The 25,885-nt window shown below is 41.5% G+C and overlaps 1 protein-coding gene across 2 annotated transcripts in view; it reads right to left on the reverse strand.

Moving 5' to 3' along the window:
• The window catches only part of luzp2 (leucine zipper protein 2), a 157,890-nt gene that overhangs the window by 20,294 nt on the left and 111,711 nt on the right, over nucleotides 1-25,885 (reverse strand). The window contains exons 6-7 of one of the 2 annotated variants that reach the window (XM_085275673.1): nucleotides 20,883-20,945; nucleotides 3,734-3,796 (exon numbers count right to left, since the gene is read on the reverse strand). In XM_085275673.1, coding sequence (XP_085131799.1) covers nucleotides 3,734-3,796; nucleotides 20,883-20,945 — 126 coding nt within the window. The remainder of the gene's footprint in view (nucleotides 1-3,733; nucleotides 3,797-20,882; nucleotides 20,946-25,885) is intronic. The other variant, XM_085275677.1, reaches the window with a different exon arrangement.

Raw genomic sequence — 25,885 nt, forward strand, 5'->3', positions numbered from 1 at the left:
TAGGGATGTTTTTCCACAATATGGACCAGGAGACTAGTCATAAAGGGAAAGATTAATGTAGAACGGCATAAAGTAATTCTGAAGACCTGAAAATACAAGTATAGGATTCACTCTTAAAAATGCCAGAAGTGTTTTAGCCAGGCACTAAGTGAAAGTGAAGGATCTGAACTGAAAAGGATACAACTGTCCTTTAGATTTAATAAAACGCTAAAAAGTCTGTTGCTGTGTTTGTCATTGTAGAGTATTTTGTGTTGACTGGAGCTGAAAAACAATGAGTCTCATAATGAGTCTTTATGAAACATAAAGATATCAGATACAGTGGACACAATGCTCGAGCACTGAACAACATGTGGATTGGACAGTACTCAGAGGACTCCTCGCGATTATTAAAACTGATCATAGGTGTTGTTCCCCACATCAAACAGACCTTCACAAGGGTGTTCCTGTGATAAAAAACACTACCGCCCCCCTCCCAGAATCTTAAGGATCTGGGGAGGGGAGGACAGAAATAATCCCTTAAAACTATGTACAAATGGTATACATAAAAATGACAAACAATTCACCTTAACAATAGGGATCTCAGTAACCTTCCTAACCAGTGATAATTAATTAATTAATCTGACAAAATCTTGGTTAAATTTTTGTGAAAACAAAACCTCTAGTCTTTTTAAAGCATTTTATGCACACCCTAGAAGTCGTATGAAACCATATAAGCATGAGTTAATTCACAGCAGCACTGAAAAGGATTAGATCTGCTTCTTGGATAGAAGAATATTTTAATGTTGTCATTTATAAAAACAGACCCTTTAAAACCATCAAACTTTAAAAAGGAAGTTTTTCTTAGACGTTAATCCTAGGACTGAACAGCACACACAGAAGGGCTGGTTTTAGTAAATGAACCAATGTAACTCCTTATGATGATCAACAGAGCTTCTTCTGAGAAGTCTTCTATTATTGATAAACTCATCCACAAGAAAAAAAAGAAAGCCGTGCTGGGATCATTTGCATGCAGCCTGTGTAAAACCGGCCTTGGTGATGGACTTTAAGCCATAAACTTTTATCGGATGTCTTTACTTGCCTCCGGAAATGATAAACTACAAAGGCTTATATTCTAAAATATCCAAGGCCAGGTAACCCAACAAACAGCAACTACAATCCCTCTCAAGTGTATTAAATTTTAGTGAGTGGTGATGTGACTGATTGATAGCTTTTGGTAAGCTTTATCAACTTGTGGTGTGTGGTGCCTCGATGAGTGTCCTGAAAAAGCTGGGAGGCTTGGCATGTTCACTGATTTCATCTCATTTTCATGTCAGTTTCTACCAGCAAAGTGGTTATTTTAATGATGAACATGTCTGTCAGTTCTACCACTCAATGGGGCGGTAGGAACTGTGTTTAAATCCTTTCTGACAGATGAGTCGTATAGTGACTCTCAAGGACAGAGCAACAATCAGTCCTATGGGTTTTCACTGAAGCCAGAGAGTCAGATCTCACCTTTAGAAGTTCATGTAGTGGGAGTTTTAGTCAGATGGAGTCTTAAGGTAATCAGGCACAGTTCATGGTCACAAAGCTTTGTAAAAGCCTCATAAAATCTCTTTGTGGCAAATTAAGATATTCATTAATACACACTGGAATCACACATTTTGCTCACAAGTACATTTTTTTAAATGAGGCTCAATATTAGTTTGTTGTCTAAAAGCTCTAAATCCTATGTGCACAGGTTTATAGTAAAGGCCATTACATCCATTACAAAGAGCATCATCAGTGGATAGTCCTTTGAGCTCTGCTGGCGCAACGGCACTGACCCAGAAATGCTGACTTTCAGGGTTAGTGCCCCCAAGTCTAGGGCTTCATATTTCTGTGCTGAGTCCATTATAGAGGTGTGGGGTCAGTGGGGTGCTGTCCACTGGGCTAGATGAGGCGTGTGACGACATCTGTTTTTTCTAAGCTTAAAAAGAAACAGCTCTGGGGGTAATTTTAGTGTCGCAATGAAGAGTACACTGTGAAAGCTTGAATATGGCTCCTCTGCCACAAATACTGTCTCGTAGGGAAATGCAGGGAAGTCGCTCTCTTTTCTTTTAATACTTTTTTTAGTAACATGTTTATGAAAAGCGAGGGAAACTGTACAGCTTATACCTGAGACAAGAGTTGCACTAAAAATGCTGGCTTTTTTTCCTGGTACTCTAGGTTACTCTAGGAAACATGCTGTAGCATTTAATCAATTTGCATTTTCTTGTATTTTACTATGAAAAACAAGAAACTAACTAACTAACTAACTAACTAACTAACTAACTAACTAATTAACAAAAAAAGGTATTCTTAAGCTTTCATAAATATAAGTTTTGGGGATTCTGCTGTATCTAATCTTGCAAATTTGTTTTCTTTGTTTCTTTTTTTTTAAACCAAGACATTGTGTTGCAAAAGGCACTTTGATAGGGTACAACAGCTGTCATAACCAATTCAATTGCCTCCTGGTCAAGGTGCCTTGACTGACATCCCCCCTGTGATGCTGATGACATTTCTGTATCTTGAGTGACTCTCCTCCACTTCCCTCTCCTTTGGCCCCTGCTGGGCTTTTGATCACAGCACATGGGGAATACAGATGAGTTTTTCAGGAATAGCCAGAGGGATTGGACGTGATGCATTTCTCCCTGACCTTTCCACCAGAGAAAAAAAGCAGCCATTTCTGTCATCTTCGAAAGATGACTGTTTTTACAAGATAAAGAGAATGATCAAATTAGCCTTATCTGTCTAATGCTGCAAATCACTACAGACCGTAATGTTTTAAAGATCCACTTGAAATGTTTGGTGACATTGAGCAATAACGTTTTAGTTTTTTTTTGTTTTGGATGACTGACTGATGCAATTTAGAGACAACGATTTACGAGCAGTGACACCAAGCAAACAAGTCGATGCATCAATCATTCAGAGACTAGAAATAGAACAATGAACAGGACATCCAGGGACAATATATTCAAGTGTAGGGCTAGAAGCATAAAATTCTATCCTCGAGGACAGAGTCCTTTTTTTATTCATTTATGTCTAACGTAGCTTTAGCAGTGATGTGTTCAAAGCATCAAAACATACACATAAGAAATGGCATTACAGGGCATTGTGGCAAAAATGTCAACTGACATTTTAACACCACAAACAAGGCCTGAAAGGTCAGTCCTTGTACCAGTAAATGCCAATAAATATTATGTGAGCGCTCAGATCCCAGAACGTTTAGTCCTCGCAATTCACAGGGCAATGGAGTATGTACGGGTGGGCAATAATACGCAACACTGCCACTGTTTTTATTGTGCTTGCAGAGGAAGTACGTGAGGAAGAGGCACATATCTGATTCCCTGAAATGGGTGTTACCCCTGAAATGTAGAAATACATGGTGTCATCTGTAATTTTGTCTTGAAGGTTCCCTTATATGATCTAATGCATAATTCTGTATCAACTTCATCCACTGCTGTCCAAACCATTTATCCACATACCACAGAAGATTAAAGAGGATGGGGTGAATCTTGCAGAGGTGGAAACAGAGGACGAAATTTGGTATGTTCACTAAGAGCTGCCGGATTGACTTTGCCGTGTGCTGCTTTGGCTGGATGGAAGTTTATAATTGCAGCCTGAATTAATTAGAGCCCCTTCTGTGATGGGATCATCCTTTGAAGGCGGTATGAAGCACCTGTTTACCCCTGGTCTGGAGCTACTATAAAGCCACCCACCTTCAGTTTGAGCTTACCTTAAAAATTAAATCCTTTTTCCCGTACCGCAGTTCTTTCAGTTGAGCCTGGATTTTTTTGGACTGCAAGAGGAAGATAAGGAAATAAGTGTTAGCTTATTCAAATAGCGAAATTGGTTTTAGATCACGTAGCAGGATTCTGCCAGCTGCAGCAGAAGACTCCTTTGTGAGCATTCCCTAGGCAAAGCTCTGGCTTAAAGGAAGGCCCTACTGAGAGGGAGAAAATATCAAATCTACCCTTCACTGAACTGTATAGTCCACACAATGATGCCGTCATGCACTGGATTCTTGCCCACTGTCTAAACCTGAATTCTCACTCCCACTACACACATTACTCCCACCATCGCCACACACGTGCAGGTTCCTCGGTTGTGACAGCGTCTCGCCCGCCTTCAGTTAAGCCACTCACACAAACAGAGCACTTCTTCACTGCCACCCCCAAACATGCACAGTGACCAGCGCTGCCTGACATTCACTCTGCTGCTCCACATCAGTGGGCACCTTGAGCACAGAGACTGTACCCCAGATAGCTTGATACATGGCCATCCTCAAAGCTGCTCATGATGTGAGTGTGAACACTGAAAGCCTCCACACGGGATAGAACAGAGCGTTACTCTGAGAGTCCTCAACGAGGCTGAATGATGTTTTCAGAGCACAGGTATTGTAAAGCCTTTTGTGATCGGAACCAATACAGCATGCTATGCAAACAGAATTGCTTCAACTTGAATCCTAAGGAATTGAAGTTTTAAACATAAAGATTATTAGGTTAATAATTCATTTTAATTAACCAAGCTTTAATATTCCAGATCCTGAGAGCTTTTCTTTGTATATTTGTGTCTCAGCCTTATTTATCTCTACATTTCCTTGGCACAGACAGGTGAAATGTGACATGAGGTCTAATTTTCTTTTACTAAAGCACACTGAACACAATGCCGAGGGAGAAATTCACTTCACAGGGTTTTGTGTACAAACACCTTTGCCTTTATATATGAGATTCTTCATCTTATTTTTTTTCCTCCCCAGGGTGACTCCATGTCCCAGGACACCTCTCACTGTTTTGTGTAACTGGATTCAAAAACTGCATCCTTGGGCTCCACATGAAAACAAGATGTTAGGTTAAATAAACACAGAGCAAACTTTACAACTGTGTCTCACAGACGTATGTGATTTGAAATTATTCAGCCTGTATTTTTCTCCCCCCTGTGAACCGGGTCATTAAATAAAATGTTAGCAAATTAATTTTATTTGCATCGGTTAAGTGGAGCTTTTTGAGATACTCACCGGTAATAGAATGATTCACTTTAAAAGGCCACAGAATCATATGCTGTGGAGTATTAACTCATAAATGCAAATATTTGAATGCACTGCACTCTATGAATTGCCAAAGCATTTTTTTTTTCAATTTTCTTTTAGTCCAAATAAACTATGTGAGTGTCTCCTGTGGTCCAATTCTCAGCCTATTTTTAGGGACACTGAAACATTGAAAAGCCTTTGAAACATTGTTAAGCTTTACAGTTAGCAGGCTAGTTACCTTGGCTACTAAGTAAGGAATCCTGTAAGCTACAGTAATGGGACAGAGCTCTGATGTAACTGAAAGAGACTTTTCAAAATATATTTCCATTACCTGCCTTGATGGCATATAGAGCCCTGGTGAATGCGGGAAGTTATGTGCTTGACAACAATGACCTTGAAATAAAGCCAAAACTCAGAAGAGCAGCTGGAGCCCATCATTCACTATTTAATGAAAGAAAACCACACATTTGTTTGATTCTCAGTGTAACAGCATTTTCAGTTATACAATAACTATTCAATATTTTGAAAAGCAGATTTCCCAGCAAGCAGTTTATACCCCAAATCATCAGTTAAGGTTAACTTTGTCCAAACTGTGTGTTCAGTCGCCTCCATAAATGTTAAGATTTGGACTAGTGGGAGGCCACTTTAGAAATGCCAAATACTTATTTATTATAATGTTAGAAAAGCCATGTTTTTTACCTGGAATAGTATGGTTTGTGTGCTTCAGGTCGGGGATGACTTGATTTCTCACGTGTAGGAGTATCTCGAGGGCTTGTTTTCAGGTGGGGGTAGAACTGCGCTAGAGATTGACAAGTAGATTGGTCCTGTGTAGGCATTGAAGCAGACCCTACACTATTGTGGGGACTAGAGACCTGAGCCTGAAGGTGAAGTTGTTGATTTACTGGTTCATCTACACTGCTATCTTCACCTATGGCCATGATCTGTGGGATATGGCTTAAAGAACAAATAAGACCCATGCAGCAAAAATCAGCTGGTACCATGGGATTCTGGGATACCCCTTAGGGATAGGGTCATTTTGAGTTGGAGTAGAGCTGTTGCTCCTCCGCTTTGAGTAAAACCAGTTCAGCTGTTATGGTCGTGTCCAACTGAGAGAAGACCCCAGGGCAGGCCCAGGACAACAGATTACATCTCTCAGCTGGCAGCTGGCCTCGATACCCTCACACCCACCCAATAGAGCTGGAGGTAGTGACTGGGGAGAGGGAGGCCTGAGCAGCTCTGCTTAGACTGCTGCCGCAATGAACCATACAAAGATAAGTGGTCGAAAATGGATGGATGGCTGGATGTTGTAGCAATGACCTGCAACTGAGACAGATCCTGCAGACCCCCAGGCAGTATGTTTTGCTCCAGTATGCTTTGATAATTTTATGATTTCACTGCGCTCTGCACAAATTCAAGCCACTGTGAGCAAGAGACAGCAAATGAACCCTGTACGGATGACTATGCTTCCTCCATTCACAGTGAGGAGATGTCCTCCTTTAACTGTCTATTTTTTTGTGAACAGAGATGAGTTACCAAAAAAATGCATGTAATTTTGTTACAGCTGTCCAAGTGTAATTACCAACAAACACTGTGAATTGTTGATATGCATATTAGTAAACTCCAGTCAGTGTTTTCTTTCAAATTTACTGGGCTTTCTTATATGGAGCTTTCCTTTATGTGTTATTTCTCAGGGTTGGCTTGTATACAGTTTGAGTTTTTGCTTGTTTCTGTCACCCAACATTTGTCCAAAAAATATTAAACTTGATTAATAAATTCCCATTCTAGCTATTCTAGCTTGTACCTTGACCTCATGACTGTTATGTTCATTTCTTTTTCCTCTACTTTGCTTTATTCTTTGGCAAATTTTGGCTCGATCCCAAATGAAAACACATATTTTCGCATTCAGCCATTTTAGTAAAGCAACCAAAGCACTTAATCAAAAATGGATGGAAGGCAAAGTACTTTTGATCCACTTGATAATAAAGTGGCTAACTTCAATTTAAAAGTAAACCAATAACATTGTCTCTTATCGATAGTTGTATAATCCATTGGATACTTTTATGAGGTATTATATACAAATAAAAATAAGGGTACAAAAGACCCAATAACATGGATGAAATTTAAATTTTATTTGAATCAATTTATTTTAATCTCTTCTGCTTGTTCACAGTTTAAATATAGTGAAGTGAAGTCATCATATTTATGTTCTTTTCCTCCAATAACAAGATGCAACCAACCAACACAGAGCTACTCAAAACCATCCACTAAGAAAAGTGCAGCTCAGTCTCATTTGCCTTGTCTTTAGTATATTTACCTTTTGATGGATAGTTTTGAGGAAGCAATTGGTTTCTTTAAGAGCTCAAACTTTACAGAAATCATTTAACTTTTCAGATTTTTTAGGAATCCATGGATTTCTTGTGAAGGGAGCAGCAGAGCATAGTGATAATGTTCCATGGATTTATTAGTACGAGGAACATTTTTCTCATTATACAAAGTCATTTAATCTGTCATTAATATAAAATACTTAGTGCAGCTATAAATAATGTATTTTTTTCTTTTTCTCTTTTTTGCCTTATCGGGCAAATGAGAAAATGTGTTTGTATGCATGTCAGTATGCTGATGTCAACACACAGCTTTTACTTTGAAGGTGAACAATCACCATTTGTGGTTTGCATCTAGTGAATGTTCGCAGAGAAATCAGCGTCAACCATACAAACTATGGGGAACCACAACAACCTACAAACAACTTAAGCAATCACAAGAAGGTTTTTTGTGCAGGCTACTTTTCTGACCCAGTAACAACCCCCAAGAAGCCACTCACCACTCTAGCGACAAGAAGTTGCCAAGGGCTTACTAACCAGGAATTCCTTAACAATCTCTAGGCGTGTGTGACTGAGACCTGAGGCACAAAAAAGGTGAAACGACACCAACATATGACAGATAAAGTGTTCCGGCATCATCATCATCATACATTGTAAGTGCAGTTGCAGCAGGAACACAGCAGCGTCACAGATTTGTCTCCTTTTGCACTGAAACAGATTGTCCTATTTGTACAGTGTGTATGGCTGAAGCATGCTAGCTGGAGCAGAACGGAGACTGGCTCCGAGCCAGAGTCGTACAGTCTGAAGCAAACATGTCACTTCAATCCTTCCAGTCAAGGTAATCTGATTTATTCAGTGTAGATATAGAGATAAAAATTTATTTTTTTATTTCAAGATTCTGCTCTTGTATGCTCCCTTTACACAAATCAGTTGTATCGTAGGATATATCACCGAAGCTAAAAACACCCATCTCCCCAAACGAGGTTTTATCAAAGAAGCCAAACAAATCTGCTTTCATTTCTGATTTGGTAAGGAGGAATTCTAATATTATATGGAATTTAACTTCATAAATCACAGCTTCAGTGCTCATTGAGAGGTTAGAATGAAAAACTAATATTTTAAGACTTAGAGATGGAAACAAGGAGCAACAACAAGGATGTACATGATGAGACGTATATGAGTGACACAGCTGTTGATATCGCATGCATATAAGGTAAATGGTTCTGGCCAAAGCACAGTTCATACCTGATTACACAAAAGTTTAAAACAGTGATACTGATAAATGGCTATCACACAAACATGGTAACATCAACCTTAAATAATGTAGGAATGGCCTGCATGGACTTTTAGTTTTGCTCATGTCGGATTTGCACACGTTATTAGAACAACTCCACAACTCCCTCTCTCACACACACACAACCAAAGTCTAATAATGGATGGAAGCAAAAAGCATTTATTAAAATAAGGGATGCTTCATTGGGAAAGACTCTGATATGTTTCCTAGCTCATTAACTGCCACAAAACACAGAAGATGACGATGGCACACTGCTCTATTCACAAAGCCCTGTAGAATTAATTACATGAGGCCATTCACCTTGAAATCCTTCATTACAGGAAATCCTCCCAAATCCAGCATATTATATCTTATCTGCATATGTGAGGTTTGGGTTACTCAGTGCTTCCATTAATCCAAATGTAACAATGAAAGGTAATTCGAATGATAACAGGGCGGAAATATGGAAGTGTAACAACATCCGTCATCCAAATAATGACACCATAAATTTGACAGAATGGGAAAAAGGTGACAAATTCGTTCTGGTGAGGAAAAGATGTGCAATGGATTAAATCACATCTCTAATGTTACGTGTCAGACTCCTTTACCGAATGGTCTTAACCTTGACACTGACTCAAGTTTCGTAAGCTATCAGATGTTTCCCCTGAAGATATTACTGTCTGTTTGTGGGAAGGTTGCATGACATTTTTCCAATGAAATGGATAAAAAGCAAATAAATAAATAAATACATTTCTAGCTATATATAACAGACAACTGAAGCTTTTTGGTATTGGTGAAGTTAACCCACTGTTATATGACACACCATGACAATAATGAGAATTTAATGATTGTATTTTCAGTGTTTTTGAAAATCAACAATAAAAAAAAAATCTTATTAAATTCAATTTAATACCATAAAGGTTTATTTACAGTGGGGCAAAAAAGTATTTAGTCAGCCACCGATTGTGCGAGTTCCCCCACTTAAAATGATGACAGAGGTCAGTAATTTGCACCAGAGGTACACTTCAACTGTGAGAGACAGAATGTGAAAAAAAAATCCATGAATTCACATGGTAGGATTTGTAAAGAATTTATTCATAAATCAGGGTGGAAAATAAGTATTTGGTCACCTCAAACAAGGAAAATCTCTGGCTCTCACAGACCTGTAACGTCCTCTGTAAGAAGCTTTTCTGTCCCCCACTCGTTACCTGTATGAATGGCACCTGTTTGAACTCATCATCTGTATAAAAGACACCTGTCCACAGCCTCAAACAGTCAGACTCCAAACTCCGCCATGGCCAAGACCAAAGAGCTTTCGAAGGACACCAGGAAAAGTATTGTAGACCTGCACCAGACTGGGAAGAGTGAATCTACAATAGGCAAGCAGCGTGGTGTGAAAAAATCAACTGTGGGAGCAATCATCAGAAAATGGAAGACATACAAGACCACTGATAGTCTCCCTCGATCTGGGGCTCCACGCAAGATCTCATCCCGTGGGGTCAAAATGATCATGAGAACGGTGAGCAAAGATCCCAGAACCACACGGGGGGACCTGGTGAATGACCTGCAGAGAGCTGGGACCAAAGTAACAAAGGTCACCATCAGTAACACACTACAACGGCAGGGAATCAAATCCCGCAGTGCCAGACGTGTTCCGCTGCTGAAGCCAGTGCATGTCCAGGCCCGTCTGAAGTTTGCCAGAGAGCACATGGATGATACAGCAGAGGATTGGGAGAATGTCATGTGGTCAGATGAAACCAAAGTAGAACTTTTTGGTATAAACTCAACTCGTCGTGTTTGGAGGAAGACGAATACTGAGTTGCATCCCAAGAACACCATACCTACTGTGAAGCATGGGGGTGGAAACATCATGCTATGGAGCTGTTTTTCTGCCAAGGGGACAGGACGACTGATCCGTGTTAAGGACAGAATGAATGGGGCCATGTATCGTGAGATTTTGAGCCAAAACCTCCTTCCATCAGTGAGAACTTTGAAGTTGAAACGGGGCTGGGTCTTCCAACATGACAATGATCCAAAACACACCGCCCGGGCAACAAAGGAGTGGCTCCGTAAGAAGCATTTGAAAGTCCTGGAGTGGCTTAGCCAGTCTCCAGACCTCAACCCCATAGAAAATCTGTGGCGGGAGTTGAAAGTCCGTGTTGCTCGGCGACAGCCCCAAAACATCACTGCTCTCGAGAAGATCTGCATGGAGGAATGGGCCAAAATACCAGCTACTGTGTGTGCAAACCTGGTAAAGACCTATAGTAAACGTTTGACCCCTGTTATTGCCAGCAAAGGTTATGTTACAAAGTATTGAGTTGTATTTTTGTTATTGACCAAATACTTATTTTCCACCCTGATTTACGAATAAATTCTTTACAAATCCTAACATGTGGATTCATGGATTTTTTTTTTTTCACATTCTGTCTCTCACAGTTGAAGTGTACCTCTGGTGCAAATTACTGACCTCTGTCATCATTTTAGGTGGGGGAACTTGCACAATCGGTGGCTGACTAAATACTTTTTTGCCCCACTGTATATAGTGCAAAATCACAACAAAAGTCATCTCAAGGCACTTTATATTGTAAGGCAAAGCTCACACAGTCCCCTGTGAACAAGTACTTGGTGACAGTGGGGAGGAAAAATGCCCTTTTAACATGAGGAAACCTCTGACAGAACCAGGCGCAGGGAAAGGAAGTCATCAGCTGTGACTGTTTGTGGGTGACATACTGTGGAAGTCTAGTGTTGGTACATGGTCACCTGATCCAGCTCCAACTATAAGCTTTATCAAAAAGTATCGTTTTAGGATTAATATTAAAAGAAGAGAGGATGTCTGTCTCCCAAATCCAAACTGGGAGTTTGTTCCACTTTTACATATTCTACAAACCACAAGTAAGCATGCAGTCTGAGGTCAAAGTGCTGTGTTGGGTGATATAGAACTACGAAGTCTTTAAAATTAGGAGCTGATTATTCAAGATGTTGTATGTGAGAAGAAGGATTTTAAATGTGATTAGCTTACAATTAAATACAGTAAAGTCAGATTTACTGAAACTATTCTAAATCAATTTAGTGCAAATGATAACACATCAATGAACTGTTTTTTAATGAAGCTCAGGCAAATTGAGTAACACAGCCAAGAGTCTTATTAGCCCTATTAACCCTCATAATATTGAATGGAGTTGTCTGCTCCTTGTGCCCAGATGGAAGAAATGAGTTTGGATTAACTGATCAACTGACTTGGCAGCACTCTCACATACTCTGACAATTATATTTGTTATTTCATAGGAGAATAATATTAAATATAAAGCCTGGTGTCGCCTCAATATTTAAGAAATGCATATGATGGCAATATTATCTAATACAGTGCAGGAAGCCTCAAAACCACAATTCCAAAATCCAAAAAATTAAGAAAAAAAAGCCTATATTTGTTGAGAAAAGTATGTTCCCCAAAGCTAAAGCTGAAAAAGTCCATCAATCATTCTCTGATCAGAGGATTAATAAGCTACTGCTTTGATGAATTATTACTAATTTTCCTTACAAAAATGTAAACCTGGCACTAGCCTCACCACTCGGTACTGCTAGGTTTTCATGTTATGCCACAACTCAAAATGCCAAAAAGAAGTATTAGTTTTAGCCGTAAACCACACACGTCTTCTCAACTCAAGATTCGATACAAGTCTTTAGTCAAGAAAAACGAAAAGTATTTTGTTCTAAATCAAGGGCTTTCCTTTTACACTAACAGCAGAAAATACATGGCTGACCACTTTGTTAGGTACATTTGTTTAACTACTGATTAGATATTTGGTAAAGCAAATATCCAATCACTGAATCACATGACAGTAATTCAGTTGATTAAGGCACCTACAGACATGGTAAAGAAGATGTAATGATGTTCAAACTGAGAATGGGAATGTAGAAAAGTGATTTACTGTAAGTGACAATGTCTATCTGGCCATGGTGTGGCCAGATAGACTGGTCTTATTGGTCTGGAATATTTTTTTTTAGAAACTGCTGATGTACTGGCATTTTCCCACACAGCCATCTCTAGGGTTTTACAGAGAGTCTACTGAGAGCAACAGCTCTCATATTTAAGACGTCAGAGGAAAATGACAAAATTGCTTTTAAGCTGAAAGAAAAATAACAATAACTCTAGTTATGACTCATTATAACCAACATATGAAGAAGAGCATTTCTGAATGCACAACACATCAAACTTTGAAGAAGGTAGGCTATGGCAGCAGAAGACCACACTGGGTGAAACTCATGTCAGCTAAGAACAAGAAGGTACGGCTAATAATTCACAAGGGCTCACCAAACTTGAACTACAGAAGATGCTACAACCTACCTAAATATTGCCGCTGACCAGTTATATCCCTTTATCTTCTTAGCCATCTTCTGATGGCTAATTCCAGCAACATAACCATGACACAAATTCATGACATGGATGTGGAGTCAATAACTCTGCAGGAACTTTGTGCTGCTGTCAGTCACGGACCAAATGCGTGGAAGATGTCGTCCCATCCAGAACAGTCAAATCCTTCCCAAATCAAAAACCCTGGATTAACGGAGATGTTCGCGCGGCACTGGCGGCACGGAACACCGCCTTTGCCTCCGCGAACACATCGGACTACAAACACGCACATTACCAACTCCGGAAGACGATCAAAGCAGCCAAACGTGAGTACAGGGACAGGGTGGAGCAACAGTTTGACAACCCTCGGAGTATGTGGCAGGGACTAAACACGATCACAGACTTTAGAGGGAAAACCAGCACACCGCAGACCACGGCCTCTCTGTGTGAGGATCTAAACGTATTCTACGCTAGATTCGACACAGCGAACACCATGAGACCGGACAGTGTGCGCACCGCGGATGACGTCAGTGCGCACACTGTGTCTGAGGAGGATGTGCGGAAGTGCTTCAGGAAGGTGAACGCACGCAAAGCTACTGGTCCGGACGGGATTCCCGGCCGCGTCCTCAGGTCATGCGCGGCTCAGCTGGCTGGAGTGTTCACGCACATCTTCAACCTTTCCCTCTCTCTGTCTGTAGTCCCAGCCTGCTTCAAAATGGCCACCATCGTCCCTGTACCCAAATCCTCCACCATCTCCTCATTGAACGACTGGCGACCTGTAGCCCTGACCCCCATCGTAAGCAAATGCTTCGAGAAGCTGGTCAGGGACTTCATCTGCTCTGCACTACCCGACTCACTGGACCCTCTACAGTTCGCATACCGCCACAACAGGTCCACTGATGATGCCATAGCCCTGACACTACACACTGCCCTGTCACACCTGGAGAAGAGAGACACGTATGTGAGGATGCTGTTTGTAGATTACAGCTCAGCATTCAATACCATCGTTCCCTCGAAGCTGGACAGGAAACTGCAGGATCTAGGACTGAGCAGCTCCCTCTGCAGCTGGATCCTTAGCTTCCTGTCTGACAGACGCCAGGTGGTCAGACTGGGCAGCATCACCTCATCCCCCATCACACTGAACACTGGTGCTCCACAGGGGTGTGTACTGAGCCCTCTCCTGTACTCACTCTACACCTACGACTGCACGGCCACTAACAGCTCCAACATCATTGTGAAGTTTGCGGACGACACTACAGTGGTGGGTCTTATCACCAACGGTGATGAGACGGCTTACAGGGAGGAGGTCAGCGCCCTGACCCACTGGTGTCAAGACAACCATCTCACCCTCAACGTCGCAAAGACAAAGGAGTTGATAGTGGACTTCCGGAGGTGCAGAGAAGTACACACCCCCATCACCATCAACGGCGCTGCTGTGGAGAGAGTGAGCAGCTTCCGGTTCCTTGGCGTACACCTGGCTGAGGATCTTACGTGGTCAGTACACACAAACAAAACAGTGAAGAAGGCCCAGCAGCGCCTCTTCTTTCTCAGGAGACTGAAAAGATTCGGCATGAGCCCCCGCATCCTCAGGACCTTCTATCGCTGTGCCATTGAGAGCATCCTCACTGGATGCATCACCACCTGGTATGGCAACAGCACCGCCTACAACTGCAAAGCTCTCCAGCGAGTAGTGCGGTGCTCTGAACGGATAATTGGAGGTGAGCTTCCCTCCCTCCAAGACATCTACAGGAAGCGGTGCCTGAGGAAAGCGGGGAGGATCATCAAGGACTCCAGTCACCCCAGCCATAAACTGTTCAGACTACTTCCATCAGGAAGGAGGTTCTGCAGCATCCGGTCCCGTACCAGCAGACTGAGAGACAGCTTTTTCCATCAGGCCATCAGACTGCTGAACACGTCATAGACACCTCAGCTTCACTACTGGAACTTCAACATTATGCACTCCACACTGTATATAAATGCCACTTGTTTTGCACATATTCAACTCTGTATATTTTATATATTTTATTATTATTATTATTATTATTTTATTTTATTTTTTTACTATTTAATTTGTAAAAATGTGTATACACACACACACACACACACACACACACACACACACACACACACGTAGGAAAATATTTAGTATACACATCCAGAAATGCATACACTATTATATATTGTACATATATTTATTAGTTTCAGGTTGGCCATTCTTGTATTTTGCTCGTTTGTGTTGTTGTGTTTGCACATCTCTGTTGCTTGTGGGGCTCGCACACAAGAATTTCACTCGCATGTGCTGTGCCAGTGTGCCTGCACATGTGATGTGACAATAAAAAGTGATTTGATTTGATTTGATTTGAATTGCTGAATTTATGCCACAAATAATTAAAACAGTTCTGAAGGTAAAAGAGTGGCCAATGGAGTGTTTTTTTAAATAGATATTTTTTTCTTTTCTCTTTTCTCATTCCTTTCTTTCCTTTCTTAATATAATACTTAGCTTGTTGATGATTATTAACGAATATATAAGTACAAAATCACAAAATTTACAGTAGGGAAGGATCATGTACATATGCATGCAAGATCATGCATCTCACTAAAACCCCTGTGGTGCTGTTAACATGTAATTTGAAGTCTTTTTGGCTCAGTGGTTTTCACAGCAGCACATGGATTAAGAGCATACTGTAGCTCTTGCTATGCGAGGTGGAGGATCAGCCTCACAAAAAAATATGTACAAGTTAAATCAGCTTTGTAAAAACGATTACCACACCAAATGAAATGTATTCCAATATACAATACAGTAATTCCCAAGACTCCCAGTTCTCAAGATGAGAACAAAAATCACACAAAAAGTCATGCTCCTACTTGCTCACACAAAATCCCAAAATGTATCATGTGAAAACAAATGGAATTTGTTCCTAGAAAGTTTATCTGAGACCAGCTGAAAAAAGGCCTAATCTCGCTTCTTGGACATTGCTTCAAAGAATTGATTTAAGATTGAAAGATGCTATCACAAGCTATCACAGCAAGGAAAGAAAATGAGAAAAAAAATCTCTGACTCAGTGCTTTGAAAAAAAGAAAAAACCTTAACTTGTCATGGTCCTGGGTCTTTTGACCCAGCGTTTTAAGTTTGAGTTTATTTTGTTCATTAGGTTATCTAAGTTCATTTGGTTATTAGACTCCTTGTGTTTTCTTCCCCTGTATTTAAGCTTCCCCTCACCCTTCGTGTTTCATGCTGCGTGTCTTATGTTATCAAGTTTGTATTATTATGCCTAAGTGTTTCTAGTTATTATTTTCCCCTCGTGTTTCCAACCATGTTAAATCTCCCCTGCTCTTCATGCGTTTCATGTCTGTGTCTTACATTGTCAAGTTCTGGTTGTCGTGTCTAAGTCTGCATGTTTCCTGTTTTATTTTGAAAAGGGGTCTTTTGTTCTGTGCTCATGCGGTTAGTTTTACTCTTGCCTGTGCATCATTATGTTTATCCTAGTCAGCTGTTTCCTCATGTGTCTCCACTTCCCTTAATCACCTGCTGTGTATTTAAGTCCTCTATTTTCAGTGTGTGACTGTCAGGTTGTCTGTTGTCCACGCCATGTTTCCGATGCCATGCCATGCTTCCAAGTTTCTTGTCTAGGTTTTTCTTATTGTTTGTTTAGATTCCCCAGTTTAGGTTTGTGTTAATTTTGCTTCAGTTTGCCTTGCCCTTTGTTTGTACCTTTTCTACCAGCCATATTAAACGGCTCGCCTTTTGTTAACATTTCAAGTTCTGTTCCCTGTTCCTTGGAGTCTGCGTTTTGGGTCCTTTTCTCAATTCATACAGTCTGCCCTCGCCAGACTGTGACATAACTAAAAAGGTCTTTGAAGATAAAACCATCATTTCTAGAGACAAATTACATAATGTTGTTCAGTGTTTATTGAATGTTTTGATGTTTTGGGTGGGTATTCAGATTCATGTTTTGCATAAAACACTGTAAAAGGCAATAATTATTACAAATAATCAATAATAGAATAATGATTCTCTATAGAAAAAAAACCAAACATTCAGTATTATTCAAAAGTCTTGAACCACACATCAGTTTAATTGAAGTGGTCTTTGTCAATAGTCCTTCATCCTTTTTGAAGGTCTTTCAAAGTTCTTCTTTGGACAAGTCGTTGTAGCTGACCATTTTTTGAAGAATGTATCTGTTGTTTGTTAAGCCACTTAACACTAACCTACGAACCCATGAACCCATTCAAGCAAAAAAGACACTTCAAGCTTTAGACACTTTGTTACTAGCAGCCTAGTAAGAAAGTCACATTAAGCCCAAAGACAACATAGTATTGAATACATGAATCAGTACTTTTACACTAACAAGGTAAATTCCTAGAGCTATCAGCTGAAAACTTGGTAAACGTATCTTTGCATGATATGCACTGAACCTTCAAAAAAATCTGAGGAAACTGGTCAAAGGAAGATGCGGGAAGCTTAAAAACTGATCTACGGCAGACGTTCAGTATCTAAAAGTCATGTGCTTAAGAAATACAGAAAAATGCTTCAAAGACTTGACACAGGACATGAGAGATGTATCTGGCCCTTCAGTTGGTCCATGTACTGTTCATTGAAGCCTGATCAGACGTTGCCTCAGTGAAAGAGTGGCTGACAAGAAGCCATTCATAAGGAGGAAAAACAGGGAGGAAAGGCTGAGATTTGCCAGATCACATAAGAACTGGACAGAAAATCAATGGCAACTAATCTTATAGAGTGATGAATCATTGTCAATATGCATAAAGGAGGATAAATGAGAAGTATAGCAGTGAGTGTCTACAGCCATTTATGAAACAGGATGAAGACTCTCTCAAGATTTGGGACTGTGTTTTGGTTAGTGGTGTTGGGGACCTTGTCAAATATAAATTATGACCCCAAAAACCATTGGGTTTTGATCCAGCATGCAGTACCATCTATTGGGAGCAGCTTAATTTTTCAGCGTGACAATGATCCCAAGAAAGCCACCAATGCAATAAAGGCATACTTGGATAGAAAAACACACAATTAACCACTATCAGTCATGGATTGGCCTCCCGCAGAGCCTGGCCCTCAACATAACTAAAGCAGCGTAGGGCCATTTTGACAGAGAACAGAACAAAAGGCAGACAACATCCAAAGAAGGGATTTAAATGTCCTTCAAGAAATCTGGAGAACTCTTTCTGAAGACTACATAAAGTCAGACTGTTGAGGGATAAAGGTGATTACATCAAATATTGTCTTTGACAGTAGAATCTTCAAAACTCAGTTTTTGTCAAATGTACTGTATTACCATGTATCCCTGCTCACGCATCTTAATCAACTGATGTTCCTATTTCCCATTTTTCTAGGAAAATATGGTCATAAGAGCCTTAAGTAATGGCTCAAGAATATTGCCCTGCACTGTATATCAGAATCTAAACTCTCTAAAGATACATTATGTTTGAGGAGGCGTAACTTTCTTGCCACTAGAAAAAAAACTTTTAATGATGTTGTTCGCAATTACCTGTGGCAATTTGTTTTGTAGCTTTAGAGTCTATCACTTTCTTTCACTTCACAATCATTACAGTGTGATTGCAGGCTCACTCTATAACCCTTTAAACATAAATAACTTTCTGGAAGAAGGCACATGGAACAATGTTCTTCTCTCTGATTTACTCCTCCATTTAAAGTCTCCCAAAGGAATTGAAGACAATGACCTCCATCTACCTGTGGTCAAGAAAAGTCTAGTAGCGATTTGTTCCCTAAAGATCTCAAAGCCTCCCAGCCTTGATAACAGATCTTCAGAAAAAAATCCAGCTGGCAGAGACTGGAACTTGGAATTAAAAAGGATTGAGGATGGGATATTATGGTATATTAACTACAAGCACATAATTTATCACCATTTTGATGACTGCCTTTGGTGTTGCATGAAAATTCTGGCTCAGTATAGCGAGTGACCCACAACTTCAATCAGTATCTCTTCATTGCATTTGTACTCTGTCCAACACTTCCCTGAAGTGTTATAATCAGACAGGCTGCATAGTCAAATGTGCCATCAAACAACTCAGAGTTTGAATATGTGATGATGGCTTGGATCAGCTTAAATGGTGAAATGTCAGGGATCTTTAGCTGGAAGATTTGTAGAAGGAAAAGCGCCTGTAATGTTAAACATCAATTTTCTACATCTCACTAGGGACTTGAGAATAACCTTAGTTTTGGGGCTGACTTCGAGGTCAATGAAAAGCTCTACAGCACGTAACATTGTGCAGTATGATCTTTTAGTCGGTTACGGCTGATGGTGTTCAAGACATATGTGTTCTGTCCCCCCAAACAACTCTGTTAAGCTGTGTCGGCTTATTCTGTGTTAACCACATTGCAGGATCAGAATTTAATAATTCACACTCTCAAGTGACTTCATTCAGTCGGTCAAAAAATAATAACACAGTTGTGGTGACAGAACTGAGGCATGGGAAAGGCAAGTGCTTCCTGCTAAGCTATACTGTTCTAACATTTGTTTGACTAAATCCACTCTGTTATCAAGTATACTCACTATTCAATCTGACAGCCTTGCAAATAAAACACAATTTTCAAGAAGGTGTTAATGTTCAGTGTTTGCTGAATTTAAGCAATGTTGGACAGATTGATACAAGTTTGGAGGAAGCATATTGCAGTGCTATGGAGCTTTGACCTATTATACAGACAGCTGCTTCCCTTGTGAAATAGAAACATTAAGATTAGAAACATTTATGTAGAAAAAGTAATTACGTTTTTTAAGGGTAGAGATTCTAAATTTGGTAGACTAATTCTTCTCAGTTTCCATACTCATACCTTCCAGGGTGGATAGCTGCCCTGCCATTTTTACCTGAAATTGCTCTGTCACTCAAAAAGCTTCATAAAATCATCTACAGCACTGATCAAACAAGTCTCATGCTGCTTTTAGGGAGGTTTAGCCTAGGGTCTCTTTCTCAAGAAAGCCTCCATCCCCACACAGAGTCAAGCTGTCATGTCAGTGCACTAAGGTAGTAAAAATCTTAAGTCATCCTACATACTGTAGCCTGACTATAGGAAAAGCATGGAATCACCAGCTCTACAACTGCATAACTATGAACCCCATAATTACACAATACCAGCTGCACTGACTCGAGCATGTCAACAGGATGCCTGTAGGATTCGCTGCCTTGTAAGATCCTGCATGGCTAGATTACAGCGTGTGCACTGGCCATCAGGAAGGCAAAAGTGACAGTTCAAAGCTCAGCTCAAGGGCTCACTATGGATGTGGACCTGATGGACACTGCTGACTGTAAAAAAAAAACTGAAAGCAGAGCTGAAGAAGAGGAAAAGTGACAGCAAAAATGACACAGACCAAATGCACTCAAAGCTACTCTCACCACAACCTGAGTTTCTCAGATTGCACTGCACAGCCATCAAAAAGCTTGCACTTAGAGACAAGTTGTTCTGAGATTCACTGGACTGCCAAAACAAAGATTTTGTGCTTGCACGCGCTTGCGTGTGTGTCTGGGTATGTTTATGTGAGGGAGTGGGAGAGACAGCGAGAGGGAGACAAAAATGGATCATTTCTAACCTTTAACTGGACCTTTATAAATCTTTCACCACACACAGGTCGCATCAAGAGTTTTCTTATTACAGCAGCAACTAATGAACTAAATGATAAGCTAAGCCATAGATAAAACACAAACAAACAAACAAACATGTATTTTTTTCTAATATATATTAATATCTTAATACTTTGCATTGAATTAAAAGCAATCACATTGCATTTCTCAGTTATAGCACTGTTTATGCTTTGTTAAGACTACTTGCATTATGTTACAAACTGCACTCTTTTCATGAACAATAGACAATTAAATAGCTGGACCTGAATATTAACTATGCACGAGGTGAAACAGAATGCACTAATTGAAAATTCTTACCTCCTCAGCATAGGCATCACAAAGTTTGTTCCCCGAGAGCAGCTTGTTTTTCAAGCTCTTGTTCTGAAAAAAAGAAAACACAAAAGAGGCAATGACATTTGCATCTGCCCTGTAGCCTGCACTGCATGTTGCTTTAGCATTTTTGGTGCTGTATAAAAAGCACTATTGACTCAGTGGGCATCAGTTTCTCCAGCTGGGCAATTGACTATATAGGAGCCCTTGCAGCAAGTGCTTGGTTGCCTCTTGATTTCAGACTTAAAAGCAGTCAGGAGTGGCCTGTCTGACGATCTGAGAGCGCACTCTGGCTCGCAGGCCTCTTAAAGGTCAAAAACGTAGCTCAGGGCAAGACCCCCACTGAACTTTAAGCATGATCAGTAAAGTCTTAAAATCATTTGAATGGTAGTGGGTGGAGAGATGCTAAAGTTTGGGTCATGAGCTGTTGGCGCCAGTTAACATCTAAATCTGGAGACAAGTGAATGATTCCGTCCAAACACACAACACCTGTAACATCAACTTAGGTTTGATGTATTAAAACCAAATCTATAGATTATTAACAAACGTACATTCAATTAAATGTAAATTTAAAGAAAAGAAAAAAACATAACGCTTAATTGGACAACTTCTGCAAAGTGCAAGGGCAGCAGAAATTATGCAATGTGCTTTGTCTTGTCTTGCAAATTCAATTTCTTCATTTACAAAACATGGTTGAATCCAAATAGCAATTAAAAAACATTTATAGTAAAACCCATAAGGTTTGTGGTTTGCTGTACCCAAGAGCTTTTTCTGTGAACTGAATCTGAATAAAACTATAGATGTATTTATGTATACACTATACTTCTATAGGTGTTCTGGGAATTTTTTTACAACATACTTGAGCAAGGAGATTTCAAGAGAATCAGATTCTTTATACAGAAACATTTATTGCAGCCAGCTTTGAAATAAGGAGAACAAAACTATGACTTTTGTTGAGAGTGTTGTCATCCAGTGCCGATGCCGGCTTTTTTTTCTCTCAGAGGGCGTTCTCATACCGATCATACACATTTATAAAGTCTTCATGCCTGATCATATATTCAAACAAGGTTAACACAGCTCCTTTGCCGTAAGTATCGAGGAGGAGTAGGAATGCTATGTATGCAGAGCCTGTCTATTCTCGCAAAATTATAAAATTAGAGGAGAGAGTCTCCACTCAAGCCTTAGGGCCTTAATCATTATATTCTTTCGAGAAATTCCACTCTCAATGACCTTTGAGACCTTTCCGAATGGAGAGTTTCACTTTAGTCAGAAAAATCCTTACAATATGTTTAAAAGGAAGTCTGCACTGACACAGTCAGGGGAGATGTAAAGACAGACAGGAATATGGCTGGAAAGTAATAACAGCATTTGATAAGAAGGGAATTTCTCTTTTTTAATTGGCACTGATCTGGTAATAAGATCGGTCCTAAACCAGCTTAATGCTTAACCCAAAGTAACCATCAAGTTTTCCAGATGACCCAGTCGTCCAGCATCTGCAGATAGGAGAAAGTTTAGACTGTCTCTAATGTGATTAAAAACCAGACTGTCTGCAAAATGTACTGCGAAAAGCTACTTGGTAAACCCAGTATATTTATAAGTTATATTTATAAGTGTATACAAGCAATTGGTTTTTAGAAAGGGAAGACTCCAGCTTCAGCTTGTTTTGGGGATTTATTTTCCAGTGGTTACATTTTTACCATTAACTTCTGTGCAATAATGCAGCATTTAAATAACTAGCTAAAAGAGAGAATAGTTAAGATGGCGCCGGTGAGGTCGGCTGCCGTCACGACTGCTCCGACCACTTTTTCTTTGTCTTTGTTTTTTAAGTTAGTTTTCAGCGTTTCTAAATCGGCAAAATCATCACCATTGGGTACATTAGGTATGACAGTGACACTCTTGTTTCTATTGGTATACAATGTACTCACAATTCGAAGTTTTTAACTCCGGATCCGAGCTGGCCGAGTGAGATCTCGAGGGAGAACAAAGGGAAGCGGCGGCGGCCTAGAGGGAAGCGAGCCGGCGTCAGGAACAGGCTGAGAGCTCGTGCACACCGCACACCTCTGCCTAGCATCCTGCTCGCCAACGTCCAGTCACTGGAGAACAAGCTTGACGACCTCAGGGCCAGGATAAAGTTCCAGAGAGACATTCGGGACTGCAATCTCCTCTGCTTCACCGAGACATGGCTGAACCCAGCGGTGCCGGACCACGCCATCCAGCCGGCCGAGTTCTTCTCGGTTTACCGCATGGACAGGACACGGGACTCGGGGAAGTCAAGGGGAGGCGGCGTGTGTTTAATGGTGAACAACAACTGGTGCAACAGTGCGAACGTTGTTCCTCTCACACGCTCCTGCACACCAAATCTGGAACTACTGTCCATCATGTGTCGTCCTTTTTATCTACCTCGGGAATTTACATCGGTCACTGTAAGTGCCGTTTATATTCCACCACAAGCGGACACGGTCACCGCCTTATGCGAGCTGCATGAGGCACTCACACAGCACCAGACACAACACCGGGACGCTGCGCTTATTGTGACGGGGGACTTTAATAGCGCCAACCTCAAACGCGCAGCGCCGAACTTTTATCAACACATCACCTGCCCCACCAGGGGTGAAAGGACACTGGACCACTGCTACACTACGGTCAAGGACGGCTACAAGGCACAATCCCGCCCCCCGTTTGGCAAATTTGATCATGCCGCCATCTTCCTCATGCCAAAATACAAACAAAGGCTGAAACAGGAAGTTCCGGTTCAGAGGAAGGTCGCGCGCTGGACGGATCAATCGGTGGCCGCGTTACAGGACGCACTCGATGATGCAGACTGGGGCATGTTCAGAAACAGCTCCGACGATGACGTCAACGTGTTTACGGAAGCGGTTGTGGGATTCATCGGGAAACTAGCGGATGATACCGTGGAGACAAAGACTATCACAACGTTTCCCAACCAGAAGCCGTGGGTGGATAAAACCATCCGCGACGCTCTGAGATCCCGCACCGCTGCCTACAACACGGGACTCATGACGGGGGACATGGACCCGTACAAAGCCGCGTCATATAACGTGCGGAGGGCGGTGAAAGAGGCGAAGCAGCGCTACGGGAGGAAACTAGAGTCACAACTCCAACAGAGTGACTCTAGGAGCCTGTGGCGGGGACTAAGGACAATAACGGACTATAAAGCACCAACAACCGGTATGACGAACGCGGCCGTGACTCTGGCAGACGAGCTGAACACTTTCTATGCTCGCTTCGAGGCTGCAGCTAAGGTCTCCAACAATGCTAGTGTTAGCGGCGCTAACGGCTGCAGACAGGAAGATACTGCCAGCACCGGAAACGTGCTCGTCATCTCCGAGCATGAAGTAAGGAGAGCCTTCAAGAGAGTGAACACCAGGAAAGCAGCAGGACCAGACGGCATCCCAGGTCGTATCCTAAGAGACTGCGCATACCAGCTAGCTCCTGTGTTCACTGAGATATTCAACATCTCTTTATTTCAGTCGGTGATCCCCACATGCTTCAAAGAGTCCATCATTGTTCCTGTCCCGAAGAAACCCCACCCTGCTTCTCTCAATGACTATCGCCCTGTAGCCCTCACCTCAGTAGTGATGAAGTGCTTTGAACGCCTGGTCAGAGACTTCATCATTTCTTCACTACCAGACACACTGGACCCACTACAGTTCGCTTACCGTCCAAATTGTTCCACAGACGATGCAATCTCTCATCTCCTCCACACATCACTCACTCACTTGGACACTAGAAGGGGGAATTATGTTAAAATGCTCTTCATAGACTACAGCTCTGCATTTAACACCATAATTCCCTCCACACTCACCACCAAGCTGGAGCATCTGGGACTCAGCTCATCTATGTGTCAGTGGATCTCCAACTTCCTAACTGGCAGACCACAGGCAGTAAGGATGGGCGGACATGTCTCAGCCTCCACCACTCTCAGCACTGGAGCCCCCCAGGGGTGTGTTCTGAGCCCCCTGCTGTACTCTTTGTACACATATGACTGTGTGGCCACTACCAGCTCCACCACCATCATCAAGTTTGCTGACGACACCGTCGTGGTGGGCCTGATCTCTGATAACAACGAGACGGCCTACGTGAAGGAGATTAGGAATCTGGAGAACTGGTGCCAGAGGAACAACCTCCTTCTAAACGTCAGTAAGACAAAGGAGCTGATAGTGGACTTCAGCACTAAGCAGGAGAGGAACTACCAGACCCCCGTCATCAACGAGTGCCCAGTGGAGAGAGTGGACAGCTTCAAATACCTCGGAGTTCACATCACGCAGGACCTGTCATGGTCCTGTCACATCAACACCGTGGTGAAAAAGGCCCGACAGCGTCTCTACCACCTCAGACGCTTGAGAGACTTCCAACTGCCCTCCAAGGTGCTCAGGAACTTTTACTCGTGCACCATAGAGAGCATCCTGGCGGGAAACATCTTAACCTGGTTCGGGAACAGCACCATGCAGGACAGACGAGCTCTACAGAGGGTTGTGCGGTCAGCTGAGCGCACCATCCGCTCCGAGCTCCCTGACCTGCACTCAATCTACAGCAGGCGGTGCTGGACCAAGGCCAGGAAGATCGTGAAGGACCTCAGCCATCCCAACAACAGACTGTTCTCTCTGTTGAGGTCAGGAAAGCGATTCCGCTCCCTGAAGACCAACACAGAGAGACTGAGGAGGAGCTTCTTCCCGCAGGCGATACGGTCTCTCAATCACACCACCACACAGTACTGACCCACACATATGGTTCTTACACACACACTGGACTTTCTGGACTTTGTTTTTGCACAACACTGGTCACTATATTCTTCATTTCCGGTTAATACTTGTACAGCTGCTGTTATTGTGTATATATTTATTTATATTTAGATTTCTTCATACATTCTTATATAGTTCTATATTGTGTATTGTGTATTTTGTTGTACAGTTATTTTATTTTCAACTTTAATTTATATATTTATCTTTATCTTATTCTTTCCCAGTTAA

This window comes from Mchenga conophoros, linkage group LG1 (genome assembly GCF_057382185.1).
Source record: "Mchenga conophoros isolate Kocher_MC1m ecotype Shallow Benthic linkage group LG1, M_conophoros_male_GT1.1, whole genome shotgun sequence".
In the NCBI taxonomy this organism is placed as follows: domain Eukaryota; kingdom Metazoa; phylum Chordata; class Actinopteri; order Cichliformes; family Cichlidae; genus Mchenga; species Mchenga conophoros.